The 16411-nt window shown below is 37.1% G+C and overlaps 2 protein-coding genes across 2 annotated transcripts in view; one reads left to right on the top strand and one right to left on the bottom strand.

Annotated features, from left to right (window-relative positions):
* Positions 1-114: 114 nt before the first annotated feature.
* Positions 115-11701, bottom strand: LOC139135780 (pre-rRNA-processing protein TSR2 homolog). Its single transcript, XM_070703476.1, has 6 exons — positions 11599-11701; positions 4270-4360; positions 3114-3205; positions 2496-2627; positions 1933-2041; positions 115-729 (listed from the first exon to the last, which is right to left on the bottom strand). Exons 1-6 carry the CDS (start codon positions 11671-11673, stop codon positions 650-652), a joined length of 579 nt encoding a protein of 192 aa, XP_070559577.1. The 5' UTR covers positions 11674-11701; the 3' UTR covers positions 115-649.
* A 194-nt stretch (positions 11702-11895) lies between these two features.
* The window catches only part of LOC139135778 (transcription initiation factor TFIID subunit 3-like), a 30035-nt gene continuing 25519 nt past the window's right edge, over positions 11896-16411 (top strand). Inside the window, exon 1 of the mRNA XM_070703472.1 lies at positions 11896-12168. Coding sequence (XP_070559573.1) covers positions 12003-12168 — 166 coding nt within the window. The 5' untranslated portion in view covers positions 11896-12002. The remainder of the gene's footprint in view (positions 12169-16411) is intronic.

The raw sequence follows: 16411 nt of genomic DNA, 5'->3' as shown, positions 1-16411 counted from the left end.
TTTTCACTTCCTCTCACTCTTTTAAATAGTTCCTGTACACTCAGTGGAGCTCTTGCTCATCATGGACATTGCATAATACAGCAGAAAGATATGCCATGAAAGAAACAAAGACAGTTTCAGTGAAATAAACTTTTATTGAAATCTATTTGAAAAGAAACTTTGAAATAACGTAAAATTGAATGGAGTCATAAAGCACAAAGTTATTTTTTCTTCAAGTGTTGAGAATTTCAGAGTTTTTCTACCCTACAAAACATGAGAACTTCAGAACTTCAAGTGTTTCTGTGAAAGACCTGAATTGCTTATATGTAACTACACAGCCTAATAAGTGTAAGGTAGTTCTGTTTTAGAGCTAAGTTAAAATGTGTAAATAAAATGTAAAAACCCTTTGTCCCTGCATATTCATGGTGTGCCTCTGACTACGACACAGCACTTTCCATTATGCATACTAGTTTAGCACATCTAAATGCTTGAAGAAGAACATGATACCATATTCATTTATATAAAGGTTATTAATGATATCTTGAAGTATGCAAATTAGGTAATGACTCATTCTCAATGACAAATATTCTGTGGCTGTAGTTGATGCTCTCTATCATGCTTTGATCAGTGAATACAGGAGGGTGTATAGTCTCTGATGTTTCATTCACTGTTAGCTCTTCTTTTTGGAATTTTTAACGACAGTCCAGCCATCTTCCTCATCCCCGTTAACATCCATAGCATCTGTTTTTCCTGTTGTGTGAAATTAGAGGTGGAAAACTGATGGTGACAATGAATACTTTACAGCATTAAAAACGAAGTACAAAATCCCTAGTTTTTGCATTAGTGAGTTCACCTCTCGTTTAAACATATGCTTGCTTTCAATGTTTGATTTGATATTTCACTGGCAATGCAAATCAATTGCAACCATTTAGTGCAACAGCTAATCCCATAAACAAAGTGCTGTTGTGACGACAGCTTTCATAAATCACTGCTGGTATGTTCTTGTTGCAGTAGGAATCAAATCTGTGTCCATGGTTTGTGAGCTCTGTGATTGAAATGAGTTAGAATAGCGTGAAAGACATCAAGATAGAGATGATAGAGAGTGAACAGTAAACTTTGATTGGTGGAACTGAAATATGGAATATCCTGCAATATTTTATTGCTCAAAAAGTAGAATATCGTGGACATGTTTCTAATGTATAGCTGGCACTGTAGTTGTGCTACATGACAGCTTTTCCCCGCACAGATTTAAACATGGCAAGATGCGAGCATCAGAGCCTGGACTCAAAACTGGCAATGTTTATTAATATTCAGGAACAAAGATTAGGTACAATAACCACTGATTAGTGCTCCAGTTTGCACAATCATTTGATTGACAGCGGTTTTCAAATAACCAATGGTTGTCTCTTGCCTAATCTGCCAATCGACATCGCCGAAAAATCACCACTCTGTCATGACCACTTTGGAATATAATGTCATGTTTTGGTAACTTATTTATGACATGATAACATTTTCTGTTTATAGATTTGAATTTGGGATTAAAAAAAAGGTGAAAGCAGTATTTTAGGAGCTTCTCTCTTTGTGTTACCCCTTCAAATACGTTTTGCAAAATGAACATTGCCATCACACCATAGTCATGCACGAAAGCGGTCGACGTCAGATTGATTAACTACAGCATGAAACAGTTTCATCATTTGCTAACTATAATTATCCATTCTTGCTGCAGTTTTTCCTGGCACAGAAGTTAGTAGTCATACTTCTATATTTTGTAACCAATTTGGAAAAACCAGTTAAAACTTGGTGAACAACGTGAAAGACAACTTTTCATCACTTGACAAAGTCCTTTTATTTTTTACAAGGATTAACAGCAATACATGACTAAGACTGTTCAAACAGACTTTATTTCAACCAACTGCAGTATTTTCACCGAATCAGGTTCGGACTAAAACTTACCTGGATTGGATAGATTATCCTCTCCTTCCATCTGGGAATTCAGATCCATTCCGTCCAATCTTGCAACAGTATTCTCATGGTTTACATCTTCCTTTGATTCTTCCATCTCCTAACATGTACAATAATACAGGGTGAGAGAAACAATTTTGACAATGTGGTCATCTTTCTTAACAGCTGCACAAGTAATAACTTGTACTTATTTTATTCCCTCTACTTTTGTTTGTAAAATTACATGGTTTTGCTGAAGGGCATCCATGGGTAAAGCATGCACAAATGTTTCAAATACGTAGTACAGTACAAATGCACACATCTTTCTGCATCAATGATGTATGAAAATCTGTACATGAAGTCTACAGATGCTGCTCTAAACTGGTTATAACACAAATATGATGCAACTCTAACATTTAACATACATATAGACAGGTAGACAGCCAGATCACATGCAGACTTTTTTCAACCATATAACCTCCCAGTTGCCATATATGTATGGCAAATGGGAACTGATAAAAAATCTCTTATACTTATGTGAGACTAAACATGGGAAGGAAAGGGAAGGATCTCACCTCATCTTTATCATTTTGAATTTGTTGACAAGCTGATAAGTGGGATTTTGGACTCTGTTTTATTTTTGCTAGAACTTCATTTTCTCGTCCCTCTTGGCAGAGCTTAAAGTAATTGCAAATCAGTTGAGAGACCTGAAACAAGGGAAGAAAGGTGAAGTTTAATCAGGTAGCATAATAAATCTGCAGGGTAACACAATAAGGAAATGGAATTGACTGGGTGGAATCGGATATATTTTACAGAATGACAATTCCATTATCATAAATGTTTGTGATTTTAGGCTTTTCACCAGTGGCATAGCAGTGATGGTTCCACAGATGAAATGCTGTCGTACTTCAGGAAGTGCTATTCAGTGCAATGGTCAAAATTTATTCTTGAATAATCTTTCCCTTATTTCAAATAATTTTATTTCATTCTTTCCATCACAGTATGCAGAAAGGAAGGTAATAGTATAATATTCGTTTTTTCTTTAAAAAAAGAAAATCATGATTTCATGTATGACACTTTTGGCATGTTTGCGTAACGTTTTAATGTGTAGTCACTGAGACAGTCAGCATAAATGGCACTTTGTCATCCAGTGTTGAAATTGAAGAGAAAAGCCAATAAACAAAAATGCTTACTTGAGGTAAACTACCATCATCTGCTATTGTATCAAATTCGTTGTCTAAAATTACTGCTAGAAAGTCTTCTAACTCATATGGTTCTATATTACCTGATCAAATGAAAGCGGAAAAATAAGAATTTTAAAATAATGGATTCAGAAAGTGTAAATGAAAATAAAATTTTGACCAATATACTATGAAATTAATTGCTTTTTCATTCTCTTCATTCTGTGTACCGCGTGATGATTTTTGTGGAATGACAGTGGCCATACTTACATGAATAGTCTTCTAACACCGACTTAAATGAGTCACTCATGCAAATACTGAAATTTTACAATGCATTTACTTTCAATTCAAAACTTTTCTTTCCTTGCAGTAATTTTGTCTCTTTTTTGACTTAGCAATTTAACAATTTCTCATCTAATTCAGAAATGGATGCATACATGTACAGGTCAGGCAATAACTTGGCGGAGTCTCTCACTTTGAAATGGAATTATCTGTGCAATCAATCTTTAACATATTTAGTGTACAAAGTTATGCCATATCAAAGTGGTTGTCACAATTCATGTGAGTGCATTGCAAAGTACGTACTGGTATGGTATCTCAGATTGTCACAATTCATGTGAGAGCACTGCAGAGTATGTACTGGTATGGTATCACAGATTGTCACAATTCATATTCTTGCATTGTAAAGTACGTACACTACTCGTATGGTATCTCAGATTGTCACAATTCATGTGAGTGCAGTGCAAAGTACGTAATGGTTGGTAATATCAACACTGTCATATATTACATAAGATTGATAATGTTTTAGACAGCAATGTTTCATAAGGCCAAAAATAGTGAAAGATTTTGTTAGTCATCTTTGTGTACATTGATCTACCTAGCTGTGTCAGCCCTTTTTCAAGTTCACTTGAAAAAATTAAATATAAAAACAGATAAAATCTTCTATAGGCTCTAATGTTCCCATGCTACAATTTGAACAGTGAACAATCTCATTATTTTTTGCGTACATCAGGCAAATTACCAAGTATATTTAAACATTTCTGTATTGTTACTGTAGAGTTAGATCTTATAAGCTCAAAAAGAAAATTAAAAAAGAATGTTTGGATTCGAAATTTTTGTGTGGGACCAAATGTGAGAAACATTGATAGTACTTTCTAGCCTAACTTACTGTTTTCTCTGAACCACTCTTCTACAGCACCAACAAGCCACCTTGCTTTCTCTTGACTGTGTTGGCCACCAAAACCATGTTGCACAGCTAACTGTATTAAAGGGAAAATATTAACTTGACATCACATTGAAAATTTACATGGTGCTGAGATTAATTCTATTTCTGTAAATAGTTTTTGATGTATTATGATATAAGTAATCTTTGGCTAAATTTTAAAGCTGACTTTAAGTTAGAGAATTGAAAACAGTGACACTGACACATTGAAATGCCATACAGTCTCAGATGTTAGAAGGTGGAAAATGTTTCTATACAGTATTCAATAGCGCCCATCTTTTACCTTGCACTATTTCTAGGGTACTACAAACAATGAGTAGTTGGTGCTTGCTATAACAAGCGACCTAGCGGCTGATAAGAGCTCTGCTGTGGTATGTAGAGAATACCTTCTTGTGAAAAATCTGTTGATGAACAATTAGAATGCTAGTAATGCCTTGACAAACATCCACATATACTAATGAGAATCCGGGTAAAAACTCAGGTGTTTGTGTGCTGGCTGTATAGGCTTACACTGATTTGCGGAGCGGAACAGCATGGAATTTCTCACTTTGAGGTTTTGCAGCAATTATTTTATCATTCTCCATGGGGGGGATGACAATATTCCCCCTCCCGAATCCTCCAGCCCCTCCTTCAGAAATCAAATGATTCTCCCCTTAGCATGCTCGGTAAAAAACGTGGGACTGAAATCAATCTATCGATTGACCAAACAACTAGGTCAAAGGACATCAGTAATACATACAAAAGGCATCGCTCATACTTACATACACAGTCGATCAACGCGTTAACATGAAACTACGGCCGTTTTGCAATTTTAGTCATTCTGTTGTATCAGTTTTTGAAGGCAGGTAGTCTTTACACCCCTAATTGTCATTGTATGCCGTGCACATGCAATTGTTTCGCAATCGTACAAAACAGAGTGCACAACTACATGTTGGCTATAGACACGCCCTTTTTTGGGTTGACCACCCCCTCCGCACTATGGTACTGCCCTCTATGAGGCATGATTCTCGGGGTTAGATTTAAATATAGCTGTAGCTTCAAATTGAAATTACAGCCTCGTTTCCTGTGGTATTTGACATAATTTTCAGTTTGGAAACTTCAAAAACAAGTCATCGTTGATGACACACGCCCCACTTGTTAATGGGTACTTTGATTACAGGTCCTCAGAGAGGATAGAGTCCTCTTCATTAGGTCTGTGATAAAAATACTTTTGAATAAATTCGCTCGATACATGTCTGAGTTGTAGTTCAGGACATGAAAAAATCGTAATAAAATGGCCACACGGTGGCCATATTGGATCGTATCACAAAGCAAATAAATGTGCATATGTATGACATAGGTCAATGTCCTTGTAGCAAATTTGATTAAAATTGGTTGAATATGCCTGTGTTATGGCTTGTACATGAAAAATCATAACAAAATGGCCGCACAGCAGCCATATTGGATCGTATCACAAAACAAATTAATGTGCATATGTATGACATTGGTCAATCTCCTTGTACAAACTTTGAATAAATTCGCTTGATACATGTCTGAGTTATGGTTCTGGACATGAAAAAATGTAATAAAATGGCCACATGGCGGCCATATTGGATCGTATCACAAAACAAATCAATGTGCATGTGCATGACATAGGTCAATGTCCTTGTACCAAGTTTGAATAAAATCGGTTGAGTTATGCCTGAGTTATGGCTCTGTACATGAAAAAATCGTAACAAAATGGCCGCACAGCGGCCATATTGGATCGTATCACAAAACAAATTGATGTGTATAGCTATGACATTGGTCAATGCCCTTGTACCAACTTTGAATAAAATCTGTTGAAACATGCCTGAAATGGCTCTGTACATGAAAAAGTTGTATCAAAATGGCCGCACGGCGGCCATATTGGATCGTATCACAAAAAAATTGACGTGCATATCTATGACATTGATCAATGTCCTTGTACCAACTTCGAAAATACCGTCAAGGACACTATGTGCTCACATTCGGTTTGAATTGGTCCATTCGAGAAATATTTAAACCAGGAAAAACAAGAATGACAAAAGCAAATAAGATCTCCAACTTAGGTACTGGAGGTCATCTTTAGGAACATGCATATCAACTTCTATAGCAATGGGAGAAGCAGATCCTAAATACATAAGCAAATGTCAACAACAAAAACAGAGAAGGCTTGATAAAAAGAAAAGGTGGGAGTGGGCAAAAAATGCACAAGGGATCTGGTAAAAAAGTAATGCTACATCATTGATCTTCTAAACCCTACCCCCTCCTGCATATCAAATGTTCCATCCCTTGGTATTACACAAGTCATTGACAATGACATAGTCCCCACTTGTAATAGGAGTATTAGTCTTGAGGGGGCAGGGAAATGAGGTCATTAAGAAGTATCACTAAAGTGTATATGTTCAGATCTATGGACACATAGGTCTATGTCATTGTTCCCAATTTGAAACAAGAGGCATGTCTAAGTTATGGTTCTAAATCGGAAAAAAAGATCAAACCTCTAGCTGTATTGGCCAGCCAAGAAATACATATGTGCATAATAAATGAGGTACAAGATGTGACATCTTAATGTCTATTATCCTATCAAAATTGAAGCGTAAAGAACTTGTGATTACTGAGTTATGCATATATATGCATATTCAAGGTCAAAGGTCATCAAGGTCACGTGACATTTTGAAAAAAAACATTGTATTGCTAATTAATCCATATATGCCAAAATTCAGACCTCTAGCTCTATTGGCTTGCCCACAATTATATATGGGCATAATTAACGAGCCAAGGTCACGTGACATTTTGTCAAAAAAATTGTATTGCTAAGGTATCCCTATATACCAAAAATCAGACCTCTAGCTCTATTCGCTCACTCAAATTAGATATGTGCATAATTAATGAGGTACAATATGTGGCGTCATAAGGTGTCCCATCATACCGAATATGAAGGGTGTAGCACTTGTGGTTCCTGAGTTATGCACAAATATGTATATTTGAGGTCAAAGGTCATTGACATCACTTGACATTTTGTCAAAAAATTGTATTGCTAAGTTATCCCTATATACCAAAAATCAGACCTCTAGCTCTATTGGCTCGCTCAAAATTAGATATGCACATAATTAATGAGGTACAATATGTGGCGTCATAAGGTGTCCCATCATACCAAATATGAAGGGTGTAGCATTAGTGATTACTGAGTTATGGACAATATGTATATTTGAGGTTAAAGGTCACCAAGGTCACGTGACATTTTGTCAAAAAAATTGTATTGCTAAGTTATCCATATATACCAAAAATCTGACCTCTAGCTCTATTGGCTCGCTCAAAATTAGATATGCACATAATTAATGAGGTACAATATGTGGCGTCATAAGGTGTCCCATCATACCATATATGAAAGGTTTACCACTTGTGGTTACTGAGTTATGGACAAATATGTATATTCGAGGTCAAAGGTCACCAAGGTCACATGACATTTTGTCAAAGTGTCTGAGATATCTGCATGAACGGATGGACTCACGGACTGACATGACCCAATCTATGAGCCCCCTGGACTTTATCTGTGGGGACTAAAAACTGTGTCACTGCATCCTTTTTGCACTATGAATACGATGAGAAACTAAATTTTTATTTATCTTGGGAGCCTATGTACTGCCTTATACATGGGAGTCTATGGACTGCCTTATACATGGGAGTCTATGGACTTCCTTATACATGGGAGTCTATGGACTGCCTTATACATGGGAGTCTATGGACTGCCTTATACATGGGAGTCTATGGACTGCCTTATACATGGGAGTCTATGGTCTGCCTTATACATGGGAGTCTATGGTCTGCCTTATACATGGGAGTCTATGGTCTGCCTTATAAATGGGAGTCTATGGAGGTGAAAACTAAAAAGTCCTCTACCACGGCCAAATTTGATTGCATTGTGAAACAATCGACGTGCATCTGTATGAGGTATGGTACTATCCTTGTACCAAGTTTGAACGAAATCGCTCCAGGCGTCTCCGAGATATCTGCATGAACGGACGCGACGGACGACGGACGGACGGACGGACGGACAGACGCATGGACATGACCAACCTATAAGTCCCCCCGGACGGTGTCCGTGGGGACTAAAAATGATAGAGAAAACAGTGTGAAAATCTCAGTATACTTTATGGGTTGCCTGTGCCAGTGTGAAAATCTCAGTAATACTTTATGGGTTGCCTGTGCTTATACATGGGAGTCTATGGACTGCCTTATACATGGGGGTCTATGGAGGTGAAAACTAAAAAGTTCTCTAACACAACCAAATTTGATCGCATTGTGAAACAAATCGACGTGCATCTGTATGAGGTAGGGTACTATCCTTGTACCAAGTTTGAACGAAATCGCTCCAGGCGTCTCTGAGATATCTGGGTGAACGGACGGACGGACGCACGGACGCACGGACATGACCAGACCTATAAGTCCCCCCGGACGGTGTCCGTGGGGACTAATAAGACCAAATGACAGGAAGTACATTTACAACCTTGGAGATTTTTATTAATGCCATGAGTGCTATCATTCTTATGTAAACAGCACTTAAGTTAGTTACAGATAGTGAAATGCCTTCCACTGTGGGTGGTGATTACAACATCTGGAATTATCCTGGATCCAAATTTCTCATCAGTTTTTGTATGTCTTACATAGAAAAAATGCAAACATTGGTCCAAAATGAAAAAAATCACCTCAGCTTTGTTTTCTGGATCAAATTTTCCTACAAATTGGTATCAAATATGACAAAATTATGTTCACAGCCTTCAAAATTGTCTCACAACATATCCTGGGTTAGTATAGGTCATTTAAGGTCACAAACTGAGAAAAGTACCTAAAATATACAAATTTTGGGGTTTCCCAACACTTTGATTAGAAAATTTATCTAATAACATCTTTCGGGACTTTATACCAAATTACAAAGCTATCAAACAAGGGACTTTATACCAAATTACAAAGCTATCAAACAAGTAATGTTGAGATAAAGTTTTCTTGACCAAAAATGACAATCTTTATATTTCAGGACAATTTCCACATATCTAACTATTGTCATCTCTGTACGTCTGTGTACGAAATATGAAAGCTGTCTGTCCAGGGGTTTTAAAAAGGAAACACTGTCTAAGATTTTTTGACCAAAAATGACAAAATTGCACAAAAATAGTAATTTTCCCAATTTTGTCATAATTTCAACAAATTAGAAGAGTGACACCCTTGCAAAGAGACAACCCAAATTTGAGAGCGATTGGGCCGGCGGTTTCAGAGAAGAAGAATTTTTACTGAAAATGAGAAAAATCACAAAAAAATTCAGCAAAAATACAAAATTAAGGATATCTTCACAATATTCATAAAACTGTATAAGGTTAACCTAAGGTACTTGCACACAAATTTTCAAAGCAATCAAAACAGCGGTTCTAGAGTTATTAATTCTTGACCATTTTCACATTTTGTAAGCTCATTTGCATAATTTTGGCAATGCAGACTTCATTTGAACAAAATCCCATCTATAGCCCAGGATGCATCCACACACCAAATACCAAGCTGAAACGTGCAGCGGTTTGCGTGTTTTTGATGTTGACGGACATACTGTACATACATACATACATACATACATACATACATACACACATACATACAGACGCCATCGACTTCAGCCTATACGATAAACTCACATTGGTAAAACCAAATGTGAGCTAATAAAATCAGTTGAGATATGCCTGAGTTATGGCTCTGTACATGAAAAAATCGTAATAAAATGGCCGCCTGGCAGCCATATTGGATCGTATCACAAAAACAATCGACGTGCATCTGTATGACATATGAAGTAATCTTTGTACCAAGTTTAAATAAATTGCTCCGGGCATCTCTGAGATATCTGCGTGAAGGGATGGACGCACGGACGCACGCACACACGGACGGACATGACCAAACCTATAAGTCCACCCGGACGGTGTCCGTGGGGACTAATTAAGGTGCCTTACCTGTAGAGTTGAATAAATGAGATAATTTATTTAAATCAAAATGTCTCTGTTAATTCCATTCTTTCCGCTCAAAATTCTGTGGTCGAAGAAATGGACTCTAATTGAGAGAAACTAATTTTGTATTTAGTGTGGCCGTTCCGTTCCGCTCATTCCGTTCCGCAAATTAGTGTAAGCCGGCTGTATATTGTGTCTTTATCTGGTCAGCTCGATCAATCGATGGCCTGCTTACCGCAGTGCTCTGCCCTCTAATACACTTTAGTTGTGTTGGGGTATTTTTAATTTAGTTGCGTCAGAGCGCAGAGTACTGAGCAGGCGATCGATTGATCGAGCTGACAACCCAGCACACAAATGCCCGTGGGTAAAAATCACAGGCGTGATGTTTTCTGGGTAGTTTCTATAAGTGTAGTTTATGCTACGTTCCGACGTTCTCTTCCGTAGGGGATTAGGCTACGGAAGAGAACGTCGGAACGTAGCATAAACTACACTCATAGAAACGGGTCCTACTATTACTGCCCGTGACTGCCCGTAGCTGCCCGAGGACTGCCCGAGAACTGCCCGAGGACTGTCCGAGGGGCAAGTAGGCCAAATTTCGCCCATTTTAAGACTAAGCCAATAGGTTGAACTTATAATATGCCCAGCGAACCAAAATATCATTGATTTGGTGTTTTCTGCAGCGGTTTTAGAACCCGAAAGACGCCGGGCTTTCAACGAGAAAGACGTCCCCAACTTGATTGAGAGATCATACCATTCAGTGCAAGGGTGGTAGGCTGTCAGGCTGTATGCGCTCGGCGACGTTATTGTGCCACCTCTCGGACTGAATGGTATGATCTCACTATCAAGCTGGTAACGTCCTAAAGACCGACCTCCTCTGTGTTCCTAAACTGCCGGAAAAAACACCAGATTAACGCCAAATCAATGATATTTTTGGTTGGCTGGGCATGATATAAACTGAACCTATTGGCCTAGTGTTAAAATGGGCGAAATTTGGCCCACTTTTTCCTCGGGCAGTGCTCGGGCAGTTCTCGGGCAGTCCTCAGGCAGCTACGGGCAGTCACGGGCAGTAATTAGTAGGACCGATAGAAACTAACCAGACAACATCACGCCTGTGGTAAAAATCATCCATTGACTCGTCCATTGACTGATTGATTGAGTGAACGTCGAGGCAGCGGATGCGTATCATGGCTAGCATAAGAGAACGAAGTACACACCACTTCAAAGCAAGCACAAAATACGGTACAATATGTTGTTAGTGACTCTTTACTTGGTATCTTGGTAACATTACCTGGAGCACTGTCCAACTTTCGAGCACGTTTTTCACTCCAATGTAAAAAGTAGATTCACTCATGGCAGTCGCCATGATATGTCCTCGTCAAAGATAGGCTAAATGATAATATATAATTAGATACGTCTTTGTCTTTGTTCAACATTTATTCACCAGAAAGTATTAAAAATTTAGAATATAAAATTTTTTATCAAGGTAAAAATAAATGCGTTGTCTTATATTATGCGTAAGTAACAGCAACGTCTACTCCTCAATTTACACTGTTGAAAGAGGTTATTTATTGGAATAAATAATTGCCGAACAACCATACATGTTTTGTGTGCCAAGTCTCAACAGTGTGTCACTGTTATTATGGTTGATTTTTACACAATTTTGCAATTCTGCGATCGGGAATGTAAAGTAAAATGACAGAAGGGTTCACTAGAAGTCTTCTTAAGGTGGCCGTGGCCCAGGTTTGCCAAAGTTTGGGCTGGCATGCCGTGCAGACAACCCCCTGCGATCTGCTGACCGATATTTTGGAGAGGTACATCGAGAAGTTGGCCGACACCACTCATGCCTATGCAGAACAATGTAAGTTGTAAACGGTAATGTACTAGTACTTTTTACAGATTAGTTGCGCTGGATGATGTATAGGTTCTACATAGTAGCCCCGTGATTATTATATGTATAGTACACTGCACTTCACTTGTCCTCCAGAATAGTTCAATAGATGCAGTACTTAATGTAGCTGCCCTACTTGGCTGGAGACTCGGCTGAAGCTAGCAGCCAATACCTAGCAGCCAAAACTATGGTGTGGAAGCTAGCAGCCAAAACTTGCAAGCCACTTTCCTCCTATGTTTTGAAGTCAAGTGGACATCAATCTAACATACAAGGTTCTTTATACATGTATCAACACAAACACATCATTTACTAATTAATTTATTAGCATAAATTATCTCCATTCTAATTAGCACCTGGTATCCCAGCTAGCCTATGGCTATAAAGCACAATGCATTGTCTGCTGGAATGAAAGAAAGAGTGTGCACCCATTACACCTAGCATGTCTTACACATATACATCCATACTAACAAACTACACTTGTCTCATTTCTTAATTAATTTCTTTGCATAAATTATCTCCATTCTAATTAGCATCTACATGCTAGCCTATGGCTATAAAGCACAATGCATTGTCTGCTGGAATGAAAGAAAGAGTGTGCACCCATTACACCTAGCATGTCTTACACATATACATCCATACTAACAAACTACACTTGTCTCATTTCTTAATTAATTTCTTTGCATAAATTATCTCCATTCTAATTAGCATCTATATGCTAGCCTATAGCTATAAAGCACAATGCGTTGTCTGCTTGAATAAAAGAAAGAGTGTGCATCCATTTCATCTAGCATGTCTTACACATATACACCCATTCTAACAAACTACACTTGTCTCATTTCTTAATTAATTTCTTTGCATAAATTATCTCTGTTTTAATTATCACCTATAGCCAATGGCCACAAGAATATAGTGTCTGCGTCAATGCAAGAAAGAGTGTGCATCCATTTCACCTAGCATGTCTTACACATATACATCCATACTAACAAACCACACTTGTCTCATTTCTTAATTAATTTCTTTGCATAAATTATCTCTCCTTTAATTATTACCTATATGCTAGCCTATGGCCATACAGCAGAATATAGTGTCTGCATGGTCTGCTTGAATAAAAGAAAGAGTGTGCATCCATTTCATCTAGCATGTCTGACACATATACACACATTCTAACAAACTACACTTGTCTCATTTCTAAATTAATTTCTTTGCATAAATTATCTCAGCTTTAATTATCACCTATATGCTAACCTATGGCCATAGAGCAGAATATAGTGTCTGCTGGAATGAAAGAAAGAGTGTGCATCCATTACACCTAGCATGTCTTACTCATATACATCCATACTAACAAACTTCACTGCTCTCATTTCTTAATTAATTTCTTGGCATAAATTATCTCAGCTTTAATTATCACCTATATGCTAACCTATGGCCATAGAGCAGAATATAGTGTCTGCCTGAATAAAAGAAAGAGTGTGCATCCATTACACCTAGCATGTCTTACTCATATACATCCATACTAACAAACTTCACTGCTCTCATTTCTTAATTAATTTCTTTGCATAAATTATCTCCAATTCATTAACATATAAATGCCAACCTATGGCTATACAGCACAATGCATTGTCAACTGGAATGAAAGAAGAGAGTGTGCATCCATTACACCTAGCATGTCTTACACATATACATCCATACTAACAAACTACACTTGTCTCATTTCTTAATTAATTTCTTTGCATAAATTATCTCTGCGTTAATTATTACCTCAATATGCTAACCTATGGCCATAGAGCAGAATATAGTGTTTGCCTGAATAAAAGAAAGAGTGTGCATCCATTTCACCTAGCATGTCTTACTCATATACATCCATACTAACAAACCACACTTGTCTCATTTCTTAATTAATTTCTTTGCATAAATTATCTCCAATTAATTATCACCTATATGCTAGCCATAGAGCAGAATGCATTGTCTGCTGGAATGAAAGAAAGAGTGTGCATCCATTTCACCTAGCATGTCTTACACATATACATCCATACTAACAAACTACACTTGTCTCATTTCTTAATTAATTTCTTTGCATAAATTATCTCAGCTTTAATTATCACCTATATGCTAACCTATGGCCATAGAGCAGAATATAGTGTCTGCTGGAATAAAAGAAAGAGTGTGCATCCATTTCACCTAGCATGTCTTACTCATATACATCCATACTAACAATATTCACTGCTCTCATTTCTTAATTAATTTCTTTGCATAAATTATCTCAAATTAATAAACATATATATGCCAATTAACCTATGGCTATACAGCACAATGCATTGCCTACTGGAATAAAAGAAAGAGTGTGCATCCATTACACCTAGCATGTCTTACTCATATACATCCACACTAACAAACTTCACTACTCTCATTTCTTAATTAATTTCTTTGCATAAATTATCTCCATTAATTAACATATATACGCTAACCTTTGGCCATAAAGCAGAGTATTGTGTCTGCCTGAATGAAAGAAAGAGTGTGGAAAATTACACCTAGCATGTCTTACACATATACATCCATACTAAAAAACTATACTTGTCTCATTTCTTAATTAATTTTTTTGCATAAATTATCTCAGCTTTAATTATCACCTATATGCTAGCCTATGGCCATAGACCAGAATGCATTGTCTGAAGGAGTCAAGGAAAGAGTGTGCATCCATTTCACCTAGCATGTCTTACACATATACATCCATACTAACAAACTACACTGCTCTCATTTCTTAATTAATTTCTTTGCATAAATTATCTCTGCTTTAATTATCACCTATATGCTAGCCTATGGCCATATGATAGACCAGAATGCATTGTCTGCTGGAATCAAGAAAAGAGTGTGCATCCATTACACCTAGCATGTCTTACACATATACATCCATACTAACAAACTACACTTGTCTCATTTCTTAATTAATTTCTTTGCATAAATTATCTCAGCTTTAATTATCACCTATATGCTAGCCTATGGCCATAGAGCAGAATGCATTGTCTGCTGGAATGAAAGAAAGAGTGTGCATTTATTACACCTAGCATGTCTTACACATATACATCCATACTAACAAACTACACTTGTCTCATTTCTTAATTAATTTCTTTGCATAAATTATCTCAGCTTTAATTATCACCTATATGCTAACCTATGGCCATAGAGCAGAATATAGTGTCTGCCTGAATGAAAGAAAGAGTGTGCACCCATTTCACCTAGCATGTCTTACTCATATGCATCCATACTAACAAACCACACTTGTCTCATTTCTTAATTAATTTCTTTGCATAAATTATCTCCAATTAATTAACATATATATGCCAACCTATGGCTATACAGCAGAGTGCATTGTCTGCTGGAATGAAAGAAAGAGTGTGCATCTATTTCACCTAGCCTGTCTTACACATAGACATCCATATTAAGAACTATGACTTGTCTCATTTCTTAATTATTTCCCTTGCATAAATTGTCTCTAATTTAATTATCACCTATATGCTGGCCTGTGAATACAAGAGAATTCATTGTCTGCTGGAAAGAAAGAAAGAGAGTGCATCCATTTCACCTACCAATGTCTTACAGATATACATCCATACTAACAAATAAGGCTTCTCGCATTATAATTAATTTCTTTACATAAATTACATGTATCTCCATTAACTACCACATAATCGCTAGCCTATGGCTATACATAGTATGCAGTGTCTGCTGGAAAGATAGAGTGTGCATCCTTTTCACTTAGCCTGTCCTGTGTCTTTAGATCTATACAAACAAACTTCACAGCAGACTATGCACTCTGTTCTACAGCCATAAACTAGCATATACGTCCCAATTATAATTGAGATAATTTATGCAAAGAAATTATTTAAGAAATGGAAGAAGAGTAGTCTGTTAGTATAGATGTATATGTATAAGACTAGGTAGGTGAAATGGATGCACATTCTTTCTTTCATTCCAGCAGACCATGCATTCTATTTCAAGCCAGTATACAGATGCTAATTACAATAAAGATAATTTATGCAAAAAAAATAATTAAAGAGTTGAGGTATATGAAGTCTGTAAGTATTGATGTACGTGCAGAAAACAGGGCAGGTGAAATGGATGCACACTCTTTCTTTTGTTCCAGCAGACCATGCATTCACTTCTACAGCATTAGCCAGCATGCACATGCTCATTATAATAGAGATAATTTATGCAA

This window comes from Ptychodera flava, chromosome 6 (genome assembly GCF_041260155.1).
Source record: "Ptychodera flava strain L36383 chromosome 6, AS_Pfla_20210202, whole genome shotgun sequence".
Lineage (NCBI taxonomy): Eukaryota > Metazoa > Hemichordata > Enteropneusta > Ptychoderidae > Ptychodera > Ptychodera flava.
This window is presented reverse-complemented; position numbering and strand designations above follow the sequence as displayed.